The sequence below is a fragment of the Mus caroli genome, chromosome 19, assembly GCF_900094665.2.
Source record: "Mus caroli chromosome 19, CAROLI_EIJ_v1.1, whole genome shotgun sequence".
Classification (NCBI taxonomy): domain Eukaryota; kingdom Metazoa; phylum Chordata; class Mammalia; order Rodentia; family Muridae; genus Mus; species Mus caroli.
This window is the reverse complement of record NC_034588.1, coordinates 41,626,969-41,649,889: the sequence shown is the minus strand read 5'-3', so window position 1 is coordinate 41,649,889 and position 22,921 is coordinate 41,626,969. Positions and strand designations below refer to the sequence as shown.

The 22,921-nt window shown below is 41.5% G+C and overlaps 1 protein-coding gene across 5 annotated transcripts in view; it reads right to left on the bottom strand.

Moving 5' to 3' along the window:
- Window positions 1–1,131: 1,131 nt before the first annotated feature.
- Window positions 1,132–22,921, bottom strand: part of Slf2 (SMC5-SMC6 complex localization factor 2) — a 52,189-nt gene continuing 30,399 nt past the window's right edge. For 4 of the 5 annotated variants that reach the window (XM_029472557.1, XM_021151686.2, XM_029472559.1 and 1 more), the window contains 9 exons: window positions 18,359–18,461; window positions 17,747–17,923; window positions 16,089–16,186; window positions 13,672–13,759; window positions 11,828–11,959; window positions 11,405–11,482; window positions 9,409–9,495; window positions 5,678–5,746; window positions 1,132–4,356 (listed from right to left, as the gene is read on the bottom strand). In XM_029472557.1, coding sequence (XP_029328417.1) covers window positions 4,321–4,356; window positions 5,678–5,746; window positions 9,409–9,495; window positions 11,405–11,482; window positions 11,828–11,959; window positions 13,672–13,759; window positions 16,089–16,186; window positions 17,747–17,923; window positions 18,359–18,461 — 868 coding nt within the window. In that variant the 3' untranslated portion in view covers window positions 1,132–4,320. Of the gene's footprint in view, window positions 4,357–5,677; window positions 5,747–9,408; window positions 9,496–11,404; window positions 11,483–11,827; window positions 11,960–13,671; window positions 13,760–16,078; window positions 16,187–17,746; window positions 17,924–18,358; window positions 18,462–22,921 lie in introns of those variants that run through there. The other variant, XM_029472556.1, reaches the window with a different exon arrangement.

Below are 22,921 nucleotides of genomic sequence, written 5' to 3'. Positions count from 1 at the left end.
GAAGAACAATCTCCAGTCACCTGTTGAACTATCTTCTCCAGCTCCATTTAATTTGTCTTTGAGACAGGGTTTCTCCATGTAGCCCTGGCTGTCCTTGAACTCAAGAGCTCTGCCTCCCCCAGCCTGGGATAAAGGTGATCACAATGCTTAGTCCCCATCTTGTCTCCCTTTGTTCTGTTCATGTCGCATGCCAGGCATTGTGCTGAGTTACTGCCATGTATGTGAATCCTCACAAAACATGAAGAATTATTCCTTTCAACAGATAGAAGAAACTCAGATGTCAACAAAGGTCAAATGGCCAGTATGGTGAACCTTGGGACCTGAGGCCAAGCCTAGGTCCTTTCCTCAAACACCGTGACTATCCCTAGTATTTGCGCCCAGGTCTGCTTCTACCTGGGCTGTCAGCATCCATCTTTCCAACCTAGTCTGCCCTAAAGGAGAAAACAGCTGCAGCACTGTGGGTCTGGTAACTACGCCTAAGCCTTCTGAGGTTTCTGTTATGAGTGCCACAGCCGGCATGTCATAAACCTGCCTGCCAGGTCACAGGTGGCTCTGCATTGTATGGCATCACCTTTCTTGATTCTGGGTTCTAGAATTTTAGAGACACCCAGATGAAGGGTATTTCTTCCTCTCCTGTTTCCCCCGGATACCATCAGGTAAGAGCCATGATTTTGTGTTGTTCACCACCAAACCCTAACACGTAGGTAGGCAAGAGCAGCCAAATTGATGTATAGAATGAGCTAAGAATGAGATTAAATTCCTGACTGCAAGCCAGGCGTGGTGGGGGCGTGGTGGCGCACGCCTTTAATCCCAGCACTTGGGAGGCAGAGGCAGGCGGGTTTCTGAGTTCGAGGCCAGCCTGGTCTAAAAAGTGAGCTGCAGGACAGCCAGGGCTATACAAAAAAACCCTGTCAAAAAAAAAAAAAAAAAAAAAAAAAAAAAAAAAAAAAAAAAATCCTGACTGTAAAGCACACAGCAAATTATTAATTGGGTTTTGTAAACATGAACTGTGGAGAGCTGTGACTGTTTCCCACAGATTAAAAGAAGACATCAAGCTAAAAAACAAGTTTAAAACAGGGTATTTTAGATACTCAACCACCTCTACTACTCAATCAAATGTTGCCAGACACGTTTAAGCTGAGAAAAAAGTTTTAATAACACATACACATACATTCAGAAGACTTTAAACAAGACAGTATAAAATTTTAAAGGAAAAAAAAAACCACAACACATTGCATTTACTGCCTAAGAGCTAGTAGATTAACTGGCTGACAAGAATGCCCCAGGGAAACTGAGGCACAGATGAGGTGCGCCTGCACCATAGAGTAGGCATAGCCACGAGATGGGATTGTGCTGACTGACTCACGCCCCCACCACCTGTACCGGACCCTTGCCTCCTGAGAGACAAGCCAAGAACGTTCTCCTTCCCAGCCGCCTGGCCATGAGTCAGTTTGTAAATGGAAACACACTCCTGTTTTCAAGACTCCACACATTACTGTCCCCACCAACTGTGTCTGTTCTGATTGGGGGGAAAGGGGAAGAAAACAAAACAAAAGAAAAAGCCAAACAAACACAAAACAGAGCCTGGGTGGTAACTATCTTATCAATCATTACTGGGGAGATATATATATATATTTCACTTTTTTTTTTTTTGTGAAGTCGAAGCAAGCTACTACTTGCATTAAAAAAAAAAAAAAAAGCCAACCTTCTGAAAGGTGACAAAGGCACCGTTGCCATCAGGACACAGACAGAACAACGCACAACACTGACTGCAGTGCTACACAGGTGATCTTGCGCATGGAAAGCCTCTTCACTTGACATGTGCTACATACAGAACTGTATTTTCAGGTAACAAGAAAAGCAGGTCAGGAAAGGCAAACAGTTACACACAAAAGCATAAACACAAGTACTTTAATGTTCAGCTTGCAGTAAGGGTAAAAAGTTTGACATCACACATCCAGAAAATGAGACAAGGTTTTTTTTGGCACAGTAATATTGCCAAACACACCACCGCTCAGTGCAAGCTTGTTTGCCAAGTCCCAAGTATGGCCTGACAGTCTCTGTGCAGAGAGCACTTCCTCCCTCGATACCATCCCATTTTCTGGGCAACAGACAGAGGGAGACAATGCACAGGGACTCAGAAGAAGATGGAAAATACTTGATTTGGGATAAAAACCATGAGCTACTTGTGCTAAAATAGAACCACAACATTTCCACAAGAACCCAAATGTAAATACTGACTGGACTCTGACCCGGAGACTGAAGGCTGCCACCAGAGTCATAAATTCAGAGGCCAAAACTGATGGCTGGCCATTTATTTTAAAGGGACAGATAAAGTATTTTTCTCTAATGGAGAAAGACAATTGAAAATAGAGATTTTATTCTTATAGGACCTGCTAAATAAGAATGTATCAAAGTGGTTTTAAATTTGATGGGTGGTTATTGGTTGAAACTGCAATATAAAAGGATCACTTAAAAACCTGAATAACCCACTTGTCCCCGTCAATGTACACAATAGAAAATATTTACACACTGTAATTACAAGCAATATAAGCAGATTTTTATACTTTGAGATTTTGTACACTTTACACAATGCAAAATGAGAAAAATATGAACACTTATAAAATTACACACAAACAATGTATCTACAAGGATTAAATTACAGAGTGAGAGCCCCACCGTTGGGCAGATAGATGCCAGAGTTTCAAGCTTCAGTCAAATAGAATTCTTCGTATCTATCTCTTTAACCATAGTGGCATTTGTAACAATACCCTTGAGAGGTAGCATCAAGACAATATTCTTACCAGTAAACTCAACACAGAATAAAACTTTTGTTGGTCTGACTCTTGGAGCCTCGATCAGCCTCAATTCTTGAAAATGTGATTTGTGTAGTCTTCTCTATAAAATCTCTAACTGCCCAATGCTTGACATGAGCTCTAAAGTCGCTAATGCTAATTTAAATGATGAATTTAAGATACAATGGTTTTTATTCCTAAGCCTCAGTTTAGAGGTAGAAAGAGTTAGCTCTCAGAACTTATTTTCTCCTCTCAAACCATAACACTGAGCCCAGTTCCCTTTTCCACCACCCAACCTGGACCCACACAGACATTAGCATGCTCAAGAGGGAGCAAGCCGCTTGCTCCAGCCAATAGTCAAAGAATAAGCAGTTGGCGTCCTTTTTAGGAAGCAAACCTTCACAAACTGACACCCGTCAGCAGGAGTGTCACTACCAAAGTTTTCAAAGGGCCTAAGGCTCAATCTAGCATGTGCACCTCTGCTAACCCTCAACCATCTAAACTAAAGGATGGCTTTCCAGTGTTTAAAAGAATTTAGAGCAGCTGTGGTTTTTCAAGTGCAACAACTTCAAGATACAAACTTGAGTGTGCATGCACGTGCACATGTGCACGTGTATACACACACACACACACACACACACACACACACACACACACACACACGCTCACATGCATGTCCCCAAAATAAACACCATCAAGGCCTCTGCTAAATGATATACTTGTGGAAACAAGGATTTTGGAAACTTCCAGATTTTGAAGCCTTTTTACACAGACTTCTATAATATAGTTACCAATGGCCGGAATTCTAGCTTAGCTGAGATTTTATGATTAAACCAGTATTTAAAAATATATGCATTACAAGAAACCCTAAACAAACTGCCTATGGATGTTCTGGCATTTTAAAAACAGTCACTATTTTATAGCTTAATCTCTTCCTCTAAGGGCAGTCTGACAACATACCAGATGTCTATTCCTTGATTTTAAATATATTTAAAAATCTCAGATTTATAATTTTGAATACTAAAGGATATATATGGGCTGAAACTGCCTATGGTTTATGGGTTATAGAAGAGACCAACACTTCTAATTACAGGGCTCTATTCTAAGCCTTCCCTTTGTACCCTAAAATAACCAGAAGGGAAATGAAAACCAGCTGGACTTAGGCCTTCATCTCAATGTCCAACTCAAGCTAGCCCACACTTTTCTTCTTATTTTCTGTGATAATCCAAGTGTTATGAAGCCACCTTACATGGTAACTGCTGAAAACGTAGCAAGGAGGGGCAGCCTGGATCTGTAGCTACCAGCAGCTTCCCTCGCCTTCTTTCCTCGGCCCCTGGTCTTCCCTCTACCGTCAGCTGCAGATGGCATATCTTCATCTCTGCTTCAGAAATGGGAAAGTCTTCATCAGCAGCCTCACACTATGCATGCAAGTAGCATGCAGCCGTGCTCCTCAGCATCTCTGGATCCCACAGTAATCCTCTTGGAAAGGCCTTTCTTGTTTGTATTTCTGCTGCTGTAACTTCTGTTAAGAATCTGGCACCCAGAAATCATGAAGCTGCCCCTTAGAGGAGGGGAAAAAAAAAGAAAAAAGGAAAAATTTAATCAGACTATAAATTAATCCTTCTAAAACTAATCATTGGACAGCAGGCTTTGATAATGAAAGTTAAAAAAAAAATCATTATATATACACATCTCTGAAAACAAATCTTTGTTTTTTTTGGGACAGGGTCTTACTATGTAGCTCTAGCTCACCTTGAACTTATAGACACCTGCCTGCATCTGCCTTTCAAGTGCTGGGACTAAAAGCACAAAGCAACCATGTGCAGCCTGGTCTACAGAGTGAGTTCCAGGGCAGCCAGGGCTACACAGAGAAACCCTGTCTCAACAAAACAAAACAAAAAGCATTGACGAGTCTTCTAGAGGACCTGAATTTAATTCCCAGAATTACAGCAAATGTAACTCCAATCCTAGATCTGATGAACTATTCTAATCACCAAGGTTACTGGGCATAGAAGTGGTACATAGACAAACATGAACATAAAACACCCATACATACAAACTAAAATATTTAAAAAACTCCAACCACAGGCCCCACACTGCACAAAGGGAGCCTGAGGAGATCTTCAAGCTCAGCTGCTCATCTTCCTAGCATGCGCAGGGTTTGCTCCTTAGTTCAGATGCACAGGGGAGGCGGTGCACACTCCCGATGCTAGCAGTGGAGGAAGAGGTAACACTGTGTGCTGCTACTATACCCGGTTAGAGACCACACTGTAAGCACACAAACACTGACCACTGAAATGCGGTAAAACACAGGATTCTACCAAACAATATGCTCAAGATGTTTTCCTTTGAAAACATACTCACAAAAACTTGAATATAAATGTTCATGGAGATGTTATTCTTAATGGTTAGAAAGCAGAACAATTCATGCTTACTTTGTAAGTGGGTAAATTAATGTCATACATATGTCATTTAGCAATAGAAAGGATATACATATTACAACATGGATTTATCATTGTCAGGTGCAAGAAGCTGATCATGAAAAGACCACATACTTTATTCATGTGTAGGAAATATCTACAAGTGGAAAATTTCCACAGAAAACAGGTAGGCACCTTAAGAGGAGCAAAAAGAGGCCTGAACATGGTGGAGGAATGCGGGGTGGGGGTGGGGGTACCTGCAGAAGAGTGTGGTGAATGCACTGTGCATCTTATCTGAACAACTGTTAGAAGTACCTGTGAGCTCCTGATTCACTATGACACTTTAAATGGGGGCAAGCTATTTCTAAAAATAATGGACAGAGAGGAAACAAACTCTAAAATTCAGACACAAATATACATTATGCAGGAGTTTTCATAAATAAACCTTAAACAAAGTGACACCTGAGTAGGCCGACAGTGCTGGATTATTTCCTGCCATTTTCCATGTATCCTGGCAACCAAGTCTTTCACCTTAAAAATAACAAAAAGAGAAAGAGAAATCAGATCAAAGTATCCTCACTTAAATCAATTTAGCATGATAGAAAGCATTCACAGCTACTACTATGGAGGTCGCTGTGCACCTAGCACTCAGGAAGACTGCTCAAAGTCTAAGGGCAGTCTGAGATGCTGGGAGATCCTGCTTCAACAAAACTAAACAGTCACAACAGAATGAAATACACGCGCCCCCCCCCCCCGAAATCTCATAGCTATCACAGGCCTGTACCCAACAACAACAACAACAATAACAACAACAACAAAGCAGCTATTAATCTTTTCATCTTTTGGGGATGCTTTCAAATTATAACATTTTCTTTTATTACCATAATCTTTTATTATCTAAAATGTACAATGATTATGACTTAAATTTATTTGCTTTTAGAGACAGGGCCTCTTAATATAATCATGGCTATTCTGGAACTCCCTATGTAGACAAGGCTGGCTTCAAAGTCAAGAGATCCACCTGCCCCTGCCTCCTGAGTGTTAGGATCAAAGACTTGAGCCATCACACCCATCCTTAATTTTCTTTTATTTTATGTGTATGGTATGGGTGTTTTACCCCCATTTGCATCTGTTCATTGCTCACTGAGGCCAGAAGAGAGCCTCAGATGCCCTGGATCTGGAGTTATCGCATACAGATACTTGTGAGCTGCTACATCAGTGTTAGAAATCGAATCCAGGTCCCCTGGAAGGTCAGTCACTTCTCTTAATAGTAAGCCATCTCTCCAGTCCTCAATTTCCTTTTAAAAAATTATTTTATGAGGTGGATTGCTCTATGTAGCCTTGGTTAACATTACATTTAAAAAGTATTATTTAGTGTATATGAGTACACTGTACACACACCAGAAGCGGGCAATGGATCCCATTACAGATGGGTGTGAGCCACCATGTGTTTGCTGGGAATAGAACTCAGAACCTCTGGAAGAACAGTTAGTACTCTTAACTGCTGAGCCATCTCTCCAGACCAATTAACATTAAATTTAAAGCAAATTTTTGCCCCCGCGTCTTGAGTACAGGGGTTACAGCAATGTACCACCATGCCTGATTTCCTGTTACTAAATATGACCCAGAGAACCACAACTCTGCCTTCAAAGAAATTTCTACTTTCGCCTGTGTAGCTGTGGTTGACTGACTTTCTTCCATTACCTTCACTTGTCAGGGGTTGGAATTGCAGGCTGCCCTACCACACCTAGAATAAGATATTTAAAGAAGCCAGAAAATTTTTTAGAGACATATTTTCATTATGTAGCTCTGAGGCCTAAAACTGGTTCATGTAGACCAGGCTGGCCGTGAACTCACTGAGATCTGGTTACCTGTCTCCCAGGTGTTGAGATTAAAGAAGTGACCCACCATTCCTGGCTATAAGTCAGGAAGACACAGGAGGCAGAATCAAGTGGATCTCTGAATTTGAGGCCAGCCAGGGCTACACAGGAGTGCTTGAGATAGCCAGGGCTACACAGAGACACTCTATGTCAAAAACAAACAAAGTTAAAATTTCCATTTTTTCCCACTCTGAAAAGTTTAGAAAACTGTTTCAATGACAACCACCACCTGTCTACAGAAGTTCTGGAGAGGGGCTGGTGAGATGGCTCTGTGGGTAAGAGCACCCGACTGCTCTTCCGAAGGTCCGAAGTTCAAATCCCAGCAACCACATGGTGGCTCACAACCATCCGTAATGAGACCTGACACCCTCTTCTGGAGTGTCTGAAGACAGCTAGCTACAGTGTACTTACATATAATAAAAATAAATAAATCTTTTAAAAAAAAGTTCTGGGGAAGCAGAAAGCTACTAATTTATTTCAAGCAGATCATGTCCTGCAGCAGTTTATAGGGCCAGTGTTCTACTCTGGAAGGAGGCTCTGGTGACAGCCTTGCTGGGCCAGCTTTAACAATCAAAGCCCAGGTCAGTGAAATGGCTCAGTGGCTAGAAGCCCTTGCTGTGTAAGAATGGTGGCCTGAGTTCACTTCTGGAACCAACACCATGGAAACAGCGAGCCCACTCTTGTGAGTTATCCTATGGCCCTAGATGAGCAATGTGGCTCACACACTCATCTCCCAAATAGGAAACTAAATGTAAGGGGTGGGGGAAGAGCCAGGTGTGGTGTCGTACGCCTTTAATCCCAGCACTCAGGAGGCAGAGGCAGGCGAATTTCTGAGTTCGAGGCCACCTGGTCTACAGAATGAGTTCCAGGACAGCCAGGGCTACACAGAGAAACCCTGTCTCAACCCCCCCCCCCCCCGAATGAAATCTAAACCTTAGTGGTCCCTTCTAGGATATCTGCCAGCAACCGCCAAAAGTAGTGCATGTGCAGGCTAGTAACTAGTCGCACTGCAGAATATACTTCTGAGGACAGAGAGTCCTCATTCTTCCTAACCTCAGCTGTGAGACAGGACCACTCAAGGAACTTACTGTTCGCAGCCCGCAGCCCGGCTAGATGCTGACTGGTGAGCACGGGGCCCCACTTGTTTCTGCCCCTCCCTCCCCCAGCACAGGGCTACAGCTGCGTGCTACCACTCCTGTTTACGTGGGTACTGAGATCCAGGCTCAGTGCTCATGATTGTACAGCAGGCACTTAACTTACCCTGTGTAAGGGCTTTACGTTGTATAATGACAAGAACAAAATGTCCCAATAGTGATAGAGAAATTTTCTCTTTGGGTGTCAGAAGTTTCAGAACAAACAGTAAAGTGAAAAAATATATTTGCTCTGAGATTACTTTTTACTTGTACTTTCACCATAGCTAGCAAAGCATTTGGCAGAAGCTGACTTGTTATCCAAGTCTTAACCCAGAGTGGTGAATAACATTCCTGGTACTGGAGGCTGAGGCAAGAGGACCAAATGTGACCTCTATACCCCAACCAATACACATATACTGGAATTTGTGCATACCCACCCCCACCCAAGAAATACAAGAATGCAAACTAAATGTAAACTAACCCCTAAAAGCTTGAGGAAAGCCAGGCATAGTGGTATATGCCTGTGATAAACACTAGGAAGGCAGTGGCAGGTAGGTGGATTTCTGAGTTCAGATAACCTGCTCTAAACAAAAAAATCTAGGCCAGCAGGGCTACAAAGACCCTGTAAACTGTCTTTACCTTAAAAAGTCCTTTTTATGTTCTCTGAAATGAGTATATAACTGAGTATCCAATTAAGTAGCCTTAAGAACAGCACCATTAAGCTATACCCACAAGCTCACACACACACACACACACACACACACACACACACACACACACACACCCTCACAAGAACAGCTTGTGTATTTCTCTTGCTTATATTTCCTTTTCTTCCTATAGGGCCTCACTGTGTTGCACAAGAAGACCTAGGACCCAGGTTCTCCTGCTTTAGACTCCCAAGTGCTGGCATTACCAACAACACATAAAAACAGGAGGCAGGGCACTCAGTGGTAAAGTGCTTACTGAGTATGTAAGCCTGAGGCTGGAGCTCAAATCCCCATAACCAGTGTAAGCCAGCTGTAGCAGTACACATATGTAATAACTGGACGCTCTAAGGCCAACTAGGCTGTGTTTTAAATCGGGTATAAAGAAAACAAGGATTGACATTCACAACTGTCCCTAGACCAAAAGTCATGGATCCTGGATATGCCTACACACCCACCATAAACAATATACTTACTTTAGTTCTGTAGAAAAGTCTTGCATCTTCCCTAATATCACACTTAACATGCTTTTCCAAAGCCCCACAAAGCAGCACGAAGTGTTTCTATACAAAACAAACAAACACAACAGATGAAATCAATCCTGATGTCTTACAAAACAACAGACAATGCAGTTTAAGAAAACCCGAAATTGCTTAAAACTTACTTGATGGAGTCCCACCTATGAAAGGTGTTGGCTTCCATAAGAACACAATAGTTATAATTCGTTGCTAGTTAATTTAAACCCTGAGCCCCCATAAGGTGGAATGAGCACTGACTGCCACTTGGGCTTTAGCACTTGTGTACACACAATTTAATTCATAGTAACTTTGCAGCCCTCGTGACTGCAGAGAATGGTGTATCCACAGGCATGTGCCAGTGCTCTCTTCTCTTACTTTAAAGAAAACCAGCAGCCTTGGCCTTTCTTGGGTTTGGAGAGATGGTTCAGTAGATTTTAGCTCTAGAATCCATATTAGGCATCTTATCATCTGTTAATTATAGCTTCAACAGATCTGGGGGGTCTTAGGCCTTCAAGGGCACCTGCACTCAAGTGTGCACACGTCCATGAAGGAACATATGTGTGTGCATGGGTGTACATACCGTGGTATTTTATAGAGCTGCTTCTCTCCTCCCTTTCCATGGATTCTGGGAAGTAAACTCAGGTTTACCTGCTAAAACACCTTGCCAGTCTCATGCTTTTAAACTGCATTATTTTAGAAACAGAGTCTCACTATATAGCCTTGGCTAGCTTGGAACTCGTTATGTAGAACAGGCAGGGCTCAAACTCATGAGATATGCCTGTATCTGCTGGGATTAAAGATAAGCAAACCACACCCAACCACACCTGGTTTTATGGAATTTGTTTTGTTTTGTTTCTATTTCTGAAGACAGGATATATCTCTAGAGTAGCCACTTCTCCACCTATGGGTTGAGACCCCTTGGGGATATCCTGCATATCAGATATTTGCATTACAATTCAAATAACGGTAGCAAAGTTATGGTTATGATTCAGTAGCAACAAAATAATTTTATAGTTGGGGTCACCACAGCATGAAGAACTGTATTAAAGTGTCATGTGTCAGGAAGGTTGAGAACTACTGCTCTGTAGTCTAGCCTGGAACTTACTATACAGTCCAGGCACAAACTCATGCTATTTACTCCTTTCTCAGCCTCAAAATTCTGGATTATAGGTATAAGCCAGTTTGGCCAGCAAACATAGGTTTTTATTAATAGAGAATCAAATGTCTGCAATCCCAGCACTCACATGCAGGTATATGTGCAGATAGAGCACTTATATACATAAAATTCATAAATCTTTTTTTTTGTTGTTCTTGTTTTTTTTTTTTTCTTTTCCGATACAGGGTTTCTCTGTGTAGCCCTGGCTGTCCTCGAACTCATAAATTCACTTGCCTCTGCCTCCCAAGTGCTGGGATTAAAGGCACGAGCCACCACGCCCAGCTTATAAATCTTTAAAAAAAATGTGTGTGGCAGTCAAGACACATGCATGGGTTGGCTTTCTCCTTCTACCACGTCAGCCTTGGGGATTGAGCTCAGGTTGTCAATCCTGGCAGCAAGCACCTTACACCACCAAGCATCTCCCTGGTCCTTCTAAATAAGCATTTTTAAAGGCATTTTAATTTTTCTAAAGGAAAACAAAAGTGAGTGGAGGAGATTCAAAGGAAGAAAGTGGGGACACACCATATAGGAGCTAGTCCGTTTGGTGCTCCTGGTATCTTATGGATCATTACACTATTGCCAGGCTATGATCATGGAGCTCTACTCCAACAAAACTGTTGTCAAGTCATTCTTGTCACTAGGATACAGTTGTAGGGCACCATGACTTCCCGTCTTCCAGAGCACACTCTCATTTCTAGAGCAAAACCAGTCAACTTTTAAGTTTGTTTCCTACACACATATGCTCATTCATTTCACAACTGGAAACACCTATTTATAGCAACACTAAATATTACCTACCCGTTGTCCAGAAGAGAGAGAATGAGAACAACTAACTTCCCCAATTAAATGAAGGAGGATGTAGGTCAGGTAATATGCCTGTTAGAGAGATGAACAAAGTTACTACACATGAAAAGGCCAGTGTAAACACCATTCCAGTCTACAGACTACAGAGCAGCCCAGGAGAGAGAGGGTTTCACTTAGTCTGTGAGGAAGGAAAGCTGTGTACTTAAACCCGACTTTCTCATTTCTAAACTAAGTGCTTCTTTTTACTCCCTTACAACTGCTTAGTGCTGGGCCACAGGAGAGTGTATTACATCACTAACAACGAGCCTCCACCACCCCAACTCTCTGTTCTGAAAACCTCCCAGAAAGCAATGAACTATAAAACTTGATCTACTGACTGCCCTGTGTATTTATTCTCTCAGTTCTAGCTCTGGATACCTGCTTTTCAAGTTCTAAATGAAGGCCGTCATCAATAGTTTCATTTGGCTGTTCGGCCCTTTTCTTCAAGACCATCTTCTTCAACAAATCAGAAGGCTTCATCTGCACAAGATATCGATGCAGGACTGAGATCTGTCAAGAGAAGAGAGACTGGTGAATTCTGAGCACTGCAGTGCTCTTCCTTGAGCTTATTCCAGCGTGCCCATCTGCATTCCCCAGTTCTATGCTACCTGTTTTTCTGTTTCCTCGAAAGTCCTCAAATGCTTCAGGTATTTTATGTTACCATTTAGTAATTTAGGATAACTGCTTAGGACAAGATTAAAAGATATTACAACAGAGGTCTCTGAATTCTAAAAAAGAAGCTCTATCCAATGTGGTGGCTTACACTTGCAATCCCAACTCTTGAGGCTGAAGTAGGACGCATCACTGAGAGTTCAAGGCGGACTGGGCTATTAGTGAGTGGCACGTATGGCTGACACTGAGCACTAAGCCTGATGGGAAATTATTCATTCAGTTCACTTTTATACAGATATAAAGGAAAAATGTAATAGACAAGACAGACATTAGTAAGACCAACAGCAGAAATCTATCCTGGACCCTTTGATGGCTATAAATATAGCTAAATGCATTGAGGGCTTTTAATTATCCTAATGGCTCAGGAATGGAGCTGACCTATCTATAATCAAATCCATGTCCACTTGACTATAGAGCGGGAGTCAGTTCTGTCCAGTAGCATCCTGTGCACATTCTTACATGTTGGTTTATACAACTAAATTACATCTCCCAGAGTAGAGTATCATTTTTATTTATTCCTAGGACATAACTTATTACCTTATAGTGAATTGCAATTCAAACAATACAGGCACATCCAGATGAAGTTTTGTGATTTTTTTTCAGATCCAACAAAAGGCAGCCCTGTAAGTGCTATCACTGTTTACAAAGTCACCAGAACTCAGAGTGGTGTTCCTATATATGCATATTCATATATATATATATATACACACACACACACACACACACACACACACACACACACACACACTGACAAGAATTGGAGGCAAACCACATTAAGTTCTATGATCTATAAAGATCACTTGTACTAAAATAGGTATAAGATGTGGTTAATAGCTTTGAAACTTCTAATCCTATCATCACACTGCTAGTCTTGGAAAACTGAATAAATTCTCAATGTCGTAACTGTTAATGGTAATTATGATTTTCTCAATAGTTTATTTAATTCATCGGTCTGTAACTGTCCTATGGGGTAGAGGTTATACTATCTTCATTACAGATTAAAAAAAAACCTGAGGGCTGGTGAAATGGCTCAGTGGGTAAGAGCACCCGACTGCTCTTCCGAAGGTCCAGAGTTCAAATCCCAGCAACCACATGGTGGCTCACAACCATCTGTAAAGAGATCTGGCGCCCTCTTCTGGAGTGTCTGAAGACAGCTACAGTGTACTTACATATAATAAATAAATCTTTAAAAAAAAAACAAAAAAACCCTGAATCTTTTTTATTAGGTATCATGCTAAAGAGTGTATCAACAGTATCATGCTTGAAAGTTGAACTTAATAAGGACTTTTTTGTTTTGTTTGAGTCAGTTTCTCTGTGTAGCACTAGCTTCCTGGAATTGTGTAGACCAGGTTGCCCTCGAACTTGGGAGGTCCAGCTACTTCTGCCTTCAGAGTGCTAGGATTAAAGGCATGAGCTACCATACCCAGCTAATCAGGACATCCGATTTAGAAATCATAAATATATATTTCCCAAATTCTGACTTAGAACTCATAAATTTATATTTCCTAACATCTAACTCTCCCACTTATTAGAAACAAACCTATTTTTACCTGAAGGTTATTGGCATTAGGAATATCTTCATGCTTTTCATCCAAAAGCTTTGAAATCATCACCAGACTGAGGCACTGCCTTAGCTGCCTGGAATTAAAAGTGAAAAAAGCATTTATAATGTGTTTAAACAATACTGCTTGACAGGCAAGCAAATGTACCCAAAGAAGTCTCAGTCTCTCTCTCAGGGCTGTAGAAGAAACAACTGTTACAGAGCCACAATATATTCATGTAAAAAAAACACACACATAAAGTTAGAACTGCCGGGGGCTGGAGAGATGGCTCAGCAGTTAAGAGCACTGACTGTTCTTCCAGAGGTCCTGAGTTCAAATCCCAGCAACCACATGGTGGCTCTCAACCATCCATAACGAGACCCGGTGCCCTCTTCTGGAGTGTCTGAAGACAGCTACAGTGTACTTACATAAAATAATAAATAAATCTTAAAAAAAAAAAAAAGTTAGAACTGCCTATGGCTGGGATAAGTTCAGTTGGTAGAGTGCCTACCTAGCATGCACTGAGTGATATGGTAGTGCACACCTGCAATCTTAGTGTTCAGCAGGAACATCAGGAGTTCAAGACCATTCACTACCACATGCTGAGTCCAGACTTAGCCTGAGCTACAAAGAACTTGTCTCAAAAAAAAAAAAAAAAAAAAGTAGAAAAGAAGGCTGAGCATGATGGCTCAGAAAACACTTCCCAGAGTTCACCTCAGTGATGCTGGTCTCTTCTTTTTATTTTTTAAAAAAGATTTATTTATTTTATGTATATGAGCACACTGCCCACTGTCCTCAGACACACCAGAAGAGGGCATCAGATGCCATTACAGATGGTTGTGAGCCACCATGTGGTTCTGGGAATTGAACTCAGGACCTCTGAAAAAGCAGTCAGTGCTTTTAACTGCTGAGCCATCTCTCCAGTCCACTGGTCTCTTCTTAATCACCACAAATTTCTTAGCTCCAGCTAACCAGCATCCATTGTCCCAGTAGTTCCTTCTATTTTGGACTCTAAAGCTAGAGCCATCTGGCTAAAGCTGCCATGTTTTGCTGCTTGCTGGGGCTAGAACATGGCTCCCTTGTTCTAGTACATTATCATTTTCTGTTTTCCAATTCTTCCACTGCCTAACTTTGCAGTCCTGGAACTTGCTTTGTAGACTGACTTTGAACTCAGAGATCTGCAGGACTGTCTTCTAAGCACTGGGATTAAAGGTGTGGTCCACCAAGCCTTAGATTTAAGTTTTTCTTCACTTAGAATTTGCTTTGTTCTAGGCTGGTCTTGAACTCAAATTTGCATGAATGGATCTAAATTTAGCTGGGTAGGATTTTGCCCCAAAGTCACTACTCCCTCAATTCAATGTAATATCCTTGAACACAGGCTCAACTCCATTTCACTTCCTGGTGCTCCTTTAATACTTGAACCATATATTTTATATCTTTCCTTTCTTAGCTTGCTATGTATGCTTGTTTAAAATGCTCTTTATGAGACTTAACCAGAGAACAAAGTCTATGATGGGAATTTCTGAGACTTCCTTTGTCAATGCAATTAATCTTCACCTTAGCCTCAGGCAGATTCTTTGGACAATGGCAAAAAGCAGCCATATTTTTCAAAGAATTCGTCAGGCACAAGAACAGTTTCTCAGCCACATATTAAAATTCTTCTCCTCTGAAACCTCTAAATCAGGCTTTCACAGTTCAAACCACTCTCAGAAACAACGTCTTCCTTATTCCTACTAGGATATCCCACGAAACCCCACTTAAAGCATTCCACTGCTTTCCAAATCCAAAGTCCCAAAGTCCACATTCTTCCAAACAAAAGCATGATCAGGCCTATCACTGCAATACCCCAGTCCCTGGTACCAACTTCTGTTCTATTAGGGTTCTACTGCTGTGAATAGACACCATGACCAAGTCTTATAATGGACCACATTTAATTGGGGCTGGCTTATAGGTTCAGAGGTTCAGTTCATTATCAAGGCATGGCAGTATCAGGCAGGCATGGTGTAGGCAGAGCTGAGAGTTCTTTATCTGAAGGCTGCTAGTAGATGAGGGTCTTTAAGCCCACACCCACAAAGACACACCTACTCTAACAAGGCCACACCTCCACCAACAAGGCCACACCTCCTAATAGTGCCACTCCCTGGGCTGAGCATATACAAACCATCACAATCAGGATTTCTACACTTTTCTCCTCAATAAAAGAACATTCAAAGAAATGATGAATAGAAACAAAAGTCCCAAGGTGGGCATGGTGGCCTAGGCTGGTAAACTTAACATTCAGGAAAGGCTGAGGCAGAAAGACTGCTGAGTTTGAGGACAGCTTGGGCTCAAGGATAGCAAGACCTTGTTTCAAAATAAGAACTCCAAAGCATTTAACAAGTGTCAGCATTATAAAACAGCTTGGTGTTTATCTCACTTTTCAATACCTTCCACGAGATGTCCAGTTAGGGACTAGCTGTACCAACCAAAGAAGGTTATGGGGATGACTGGAGAGTTCATTTATGCCCAGACAGAGTTCATGAACCTGAAAAAGAACCAGCTCAGAATCAGATCTACATAACTTCTTGCCTTAACAAAAATCACTAAAAAAGATTTCTGAATGTAAAAACACTTGTCATTTAGAACCCACTACAGTGAAGGTAATACAAATTCCGGTTTTTGTAAAGTACTGTGAAATAGTAACACATTCTACTAGCACATCACATCACTCTCATGTTGCCACACCTTGTCTTTATTTAGACTTGGTGGTGAGTCTTGAAAGAATACAGATTCTAATCCCAGTTTCCCCAAGTGTATATAATAACATATACACAAGACCACATATATTCACAACTTGAAAATCCTTGCACTCTTAGATTCTGTTACAGTATTTTTCTTTTCTTCTGGTGACAAAGCCCAGTCTTATACTTGTCAGGCAAGTGTACAACCATGAACAATGCCTCTAGCTCTCTATCTTAATAGTATTAAACACTAGCCTGCCGATAAGCTGATGTGTACGGGAAGGAAGTGTTGGGTATTATCAGTCAAGGAGGATTATCTCTTGATAATTTCTGGAACTTGGTGACAGTTTATTATACTTTTCTGTGCTCCAGTGTAACCAAAAGTTTTGTCTGAAAAAATGTGCCTACAATAAAGGCTTAATAAAATTATCCCGGGCTGGAGAGATGGCTCAGTGGTTAAGAGAACTGTCTGCTCTTCCAGAGGTCCTGAGTTCAATTCCCAGCAACCACATGGTGGCTCACAACCATCTGTAACAGATTTGACGCTCCCTTCTGGTGTACTTGTGTACATACAATAAATAAATCTTAAAAAAAAAAAAAAATAAAATAAAATTATCCCTGCGCAGCCTGAGCTCAGATAGCTACTGCAGTCCACCTCAATCCTGGCTGCATGTATGATGATCACGTTGGTTATGCTCTGAGGCTGTTTCAGAAAGGCCTTCCTCCAAGGCCTCAGAGGCTGTCACTGCAGCCCTGGTCATCTGTCTTAATCTGCAACACTTCATTACAACCTGAAGTGTTAAGGCATCCACAGTGAATGAGAAGGCAGCCCAGCAAGGGCAAAGGTACTGACTGGATTGCTAGAATCTGTAAATGCTGAGACACAGTAAATCCCCAATAAAATGTTGCAATGACAGTTTACTTGATAAGCCGTGGTGACTCACACCTTTAATCCCAGCACTTGGGAGGCAGAGGCAGGTGGGTCTCTGTGAGTTCATGGCCAGCCTGGTCTACAGAGTGAGTCCCAGGACAGCCACGACTGCACAGAGAAACCCTGTCTCGAAAAACAAAAACAGCTGCTTTTAGAAAAAAAATCAGTTAACTTAATAACAGTTCCAGCACACAGGGCCTTCCTCTCATTGTCAGCCGTAACTGAGCTTAGACTCCTTGAACTCTGAATGCACACGAACCACTGTGATGCTGTACACAGCCCTAACACCCAGAGCTTTGCAGACTGTCCGGCAGCCACTGCAGCTGAAGGTGACCCCATTAGCTCTTCAACTTCCTGCCTTTATTCCTAAATGCTAGAATCTAAGGTATGTACCCGTCCTTGGCTGCAGCACCTAAATTTTAAGAGAGATTACCTTTGTGTTCCAATCTCTGATGTTTTTCATGAGATTTATCAGGAGGCTCTGAAAGTCTACTAATGGAATCTGCTTAAGCTCTTTTTCCAAACTCATTTTAAACAGCATTAAAATCAGCAACATTAATTCTCCATCTTGGTAACCTTCTGGATGTATAGATGTGCACAGACCTAGGAACTGCCAGAAATGGACAAAGGAAAAAATTACCTCAAGAGTTAGATTATATTCTTGACAAAAGATTTAAAAAAAAAGGATGACACAGGTAACAAGTATCAGATGGGTACAAAAGGCAAGAATGTAACACAAATAAGAGAATGAAAGGATAGGTGTTCTCTTCTTCATTCTCAGGATTATTGACTGGAGTCAGCAACTAAAATGTTTCAGGCTGCAGTTACTTGGTCATTAAATTATATTGTAACTTTAACCATAAAATTCTGACCTGAACGTCCCTTTTGTTTTATTAAAACAAAAATAAAAGACAGAAAAAATGTATTTATAATGGAAAGATAATTGCTAAGACATTTCACCTGGTAAGAAATCAGTGGAGTTTTAAACAATTAACCACAAAACTGATTCTGGCTCTTTGCTAAGTATATACAAAGTCTTTCCTACCTTAACCACATTTAAAATGTTGGTTTCAGGAAGAGCTGAAAATACTGGACTATAAGGTGAGTCTTCACTTTCCTTTCCCCCCAGGGTTTTCTGTGTTTCAGAACTATTGAGAAGAAGACAAAGCATGTGTTTCAGAACCACGAGAAAGCAGTACAGAAACCATCCTCACCATAGGGCACTCTCAACAGCTGCACTCTGAGTCAGGGTCTAACTGTGCTGCCCAAGCAAGCCCCGAATGGACACTCACCCTGCCTCAGCCTCCTGAGAAGCTGGAATTACAGATGCATGCCACTGTACCTAGCTTACTTGTCATTTCAAATGGTTATTGTCCTTAATGCTTCTGGTATCAGAAACTGGGTGAATGTAATAAGGCCCTGTGAGTGACCTAAATAAACTACCAAACTGATATAGGGAAACAATTTTAGAGGCTAAGGAAACGGCTCAGTGCTATGGCAGAGGACCTGAGTTCGAATCTCCAAAACCATGTAAATAAGTAACCATGTAAATAACATGCTATAAGTATCCGAAATTCCAACACTGAGAGATGGAAACAGGCATATCTCAAGAGCTCACTAGCCAGCCGAGCTGAGGGATAAGCTTCTGGGTCAGTGAGGAGACCCTTCCTCGAGGCAATAGGGTAGGAAATCATAGAGGAATACACTCAATCTCCTGTTCTAGCCCCTGCATGTACATGCACAGAGGAGTAGGTACAGGCACATGCATATATGTATACATGAAGAATACACGTACATGTGAGTACACACACATACTAATTTTAAGCATCCAGATATTTAAAAGTTCGTGAAAAAAGAAAATGCATGAACTTGGCTTTTTTATTTTAGTTATTTGTGTATGTGTGGGTTTGTACACACAGGTGCAAGGCCAATGGAGGCCAGAGGTAGCATAGGAACTCCTGAAGATAAATGACATACTAGAGGGAACCAAACTCAGGCTCTATAAGAGCATTATGTGTTCTTTCTTAACCACTGAGCCATCTCTGTAGACTCTGCATTTCACTTACACAACGTATTTTTGATAAAAAACAAAAACAAAAACTCCCAACAGCCATCATCACTACTCAACAACATTCATTTGAATGTTGAAAGAAAGAAAGAAAGAAAGAAAGAAAGAAAGAAAGAAAGAAAGATCAAAACATATTAAAAGTTTTGACCTCCTAACTGGGCTCTTTTGAGCCACTTGCTTCCTCTTTCCATAGCTACTATATACACTGTGGAAGGACTAACCAGTCCTTCCCCCACGAGCACTTTACATATAAAAAGCAAATGCTAACATAGAACCCTGTGCTTTGAGAACCTGTATTTGGTCTTTGTGACCAGGTCCCAGCCAGTGCTCTTAACAGCTGAAAACTCCCTTCATGCAGATAAGGTGACTCATGAAGACAACCATATTTATTTAACCTGTGATTAGAGGTTTAAAAATTAAGTTCACCTGTGATTAGAGGTTTAAAAATTAAGTTCCACCCAGAGGGTCTAGAGATCAAATTGATCATCAAATGGCCAATGTTTTCATCCACTATCCATGTGTAATGCAACCTTGAAGTCTTAAGTTGGACTGGAGAGGTGGCTTGACGGTTAAGAGTGCATACTGGGCTTGGAGAGATGGCTCAGCCTTTAAGAGCACTGACTATTCCAGAGGTCCTGAGTTCAATTCCCAGGAGCCACATAGTGCTTCATAACCATCTGTAAACGGGATCTGATGCTCCTCTTTTGGTGTGTCTGAAGACAGCTACAGTGTACTCATATAAACAAAATAAGTAAATAAATTTTAAAAAAAGTGCATAGTGTTCTTGGAAGGGTTTGCTTCCCAGCACCTTACTAGGTGGCTCACAACCACCTCTAACTCCAGCTCCAGGACAGCAGACACCCTATCCAGGCCTCTGTGTAGGTGGCAAACTCACATATCTGGTCTCCGAATAGAGTGTTCAGCCTTTCACAACGCCCTCTGCATCCACTTTACGACAATCAGTGGCATACCATGTTCTGTTCTTAGCAATGTACCTTGAATACCCTTGCACACCCAAATGCAAGCAATTTCTTCTTCTTTTTGTTTGTGCCCCTTTAAAGGTATCGCCTTTAATGGATCTACATGCATGAGTTTGAGTGGGGTTTGCTGCTCGGGCAAAGCTGTTACCAGTGGCCACACAAGGAGAGGAGTCTCCTAGGGCATGCACTGCCTCCCACTCTTCAAGGAGGGGCAGGCCCTCCTGAGTCTTGCACAGGTAAGCAGCACTGCTAAGTTTCAGCTACAACAGCCACAGCACGCTCAGAAGATAGCACTCAACAAACAGCTGTCCCATCTACCATGCCACCTGTCCTCTATCTGCGATGTGCATGTGTGCTTCTGAGATAGTTGTATTGTGTAGCTCAGGCTGGCTTGGAACCCCGCAGCCCAAGCTTGTTGAAGATCCTCCTCCCTTACCCTCTCACAGGCTGGGGTTTCAAACATAAAGCACCATGTCCACTTTAAAAAAGAAAAACAAAAAAAGAATACATACTGTAGTTAACTAAAGAGAGATACTGGATCAAACCCTCAGCTGTGTCTGACACACAGCAAGTATGATATAAAACTTCCCAGTTGTAATGCGATGATGTGAAAAACTAAAAGACAGATCAATTTAGTAAAGGACAAAATAAAAAATTGGTCAGAGGCCTAGTATTTCCCAGCTCTTAAATTTAAGATGGAATACCTCAGTTTGAACCTAGCCTGAGGCAACATAGTGATTGCTGTCTCAATAGGGGAAAAAATAGGAAAAGTAAAAATAGATCAGTAAAATTGTATATTTCTTCTAACATTTCTTCTAATAGTGAAGAATTTTGGAGAAAAATGCTAGAAAAAAAAAGATTTTTGGCAGGTATGCATGGAAAGAGGATCTTAAGACTGATACTAGGCATATACAGGAATAGCTAAGAGACAATAAACTGAAAATGGCAGATTCTCCCCTACCCGCCCCGCCCCCCCAAAGAGGTTAGCCTTGGCTATCCTGGAGCTAGCTCTGTAGACCAGGCTGGCCTTGACACCACTGTTCATGGTAGAATGTTCTTAAGACTCAAATTTTAAGTCTGTGTATCTAGAAGTCACAGTCAACACTGTGCCAGCTATTGAAAGTCCTCTCTGAACACCATGTTTATTCTTCAAGACACTGAATACTTATTTACCTGCTTCCATCTTTCCATCTTCCCTGCACCATTGTCTAGTTACTCATCTAGAGTTAAATAAATAAGATTGTAATTTTGAGTTATTTTACTTTTAGTTATGTGTACACGTGGGTGCGGTGGCCAAAGTCCATAGAGAGCATTGGGTCCTGTGGAGCTGGAGTTACAGGAAGTTGTAAAGAGCCTGATGTGGGTGTTGGCCACAAAACCTAGGAAGTGCAGCAAGTGCTCTTAACCACAGAGCCAGATCTCCAGAAACCCCTCCAAATTATATGGCTAAGTAGTATTCACATTTTTGTATTAATGCAATTATTCAATTGTATATGCTTACTACAACAATTAAAAAAATTCAAATATATAAAATTATTACACACTATTGAGTTCATAAAAAACAATGTAGTTGATATTTTAAATGTTTATGTTTACTGTGTGGATGAGTGCATCCCTGTGTCACAGGGATGCGATACACTGATTCCCTCTGAGCTGGAGTTACAGGTAGTTGTCAGCCAATGACCATGGGTCCTGGGAACCAAACCTGGATCCTCTATGAGAGTACCAACTCATAACTGCTGAAACATCACTTCAGCCCTTTACTTGGATTACCGAGAAGGATGAGGTAGTTTTCAGTGGTTAGCTACTTGGGTACGGTGATGGTGAATGTCTTTGATCCCAGCACTTGGGAAGCAGAGACAAGCAAATCTCTTGTGACTTCAAGGCCAGCTGTCCGTTTAACAAGTTCCAGGCTAGCCAGGGCCCAGAGAGTGAAACCCTGTCTAGGGAGGTTGGTGGTGAAGTGGTGGAAAGAGGTATTTAGCTCGCTGGGTGTAGCGGCACATACCTGAAATCCCATACTCGGGAATCAAAGGCAGGATTTGTTCAAGTTCAGGACAGCTAGCCCTAGTGTTTTATTTTTTTTATTTTTTTTTTTTTTGGTTTTACGAGACAGGGTTTCTCTGTATAGCCCTGGCTGTCCTGGAGCTCACTTTGTAGACCAGGCTTGCCTCGAACTCAGAAATCCACCTGCCTCTGCCTCCCAGTGCTGGGATTTAAGGCGCACGCCTTTAATCCCAGTGCTGGGATTAAAGGCGTGCGCCACCACGCCCGGCAGCCCTAGTGTTTTAAACCACAAATAGAACGTTCTAATAATATAAGGAGATTTTTGGATAGGGGAGGAAGGCACTGTTTCTTCTATTTAAATTATTAGAGCAGGTCTAAAGTTTTGCTGTTGAACATATTTTTTGATATTAAGTTCACCTAAGTAACAAGGGGATCCAGTTTTGGTGAAAAGAAAACTGTAGAAATGAACTGGATTTTAGACACACCATGTTATAACAATTTGCATATTTTATGAGCTTGTAATTTAAGATTTGTTTTTGCTTCTTTTTCTGCA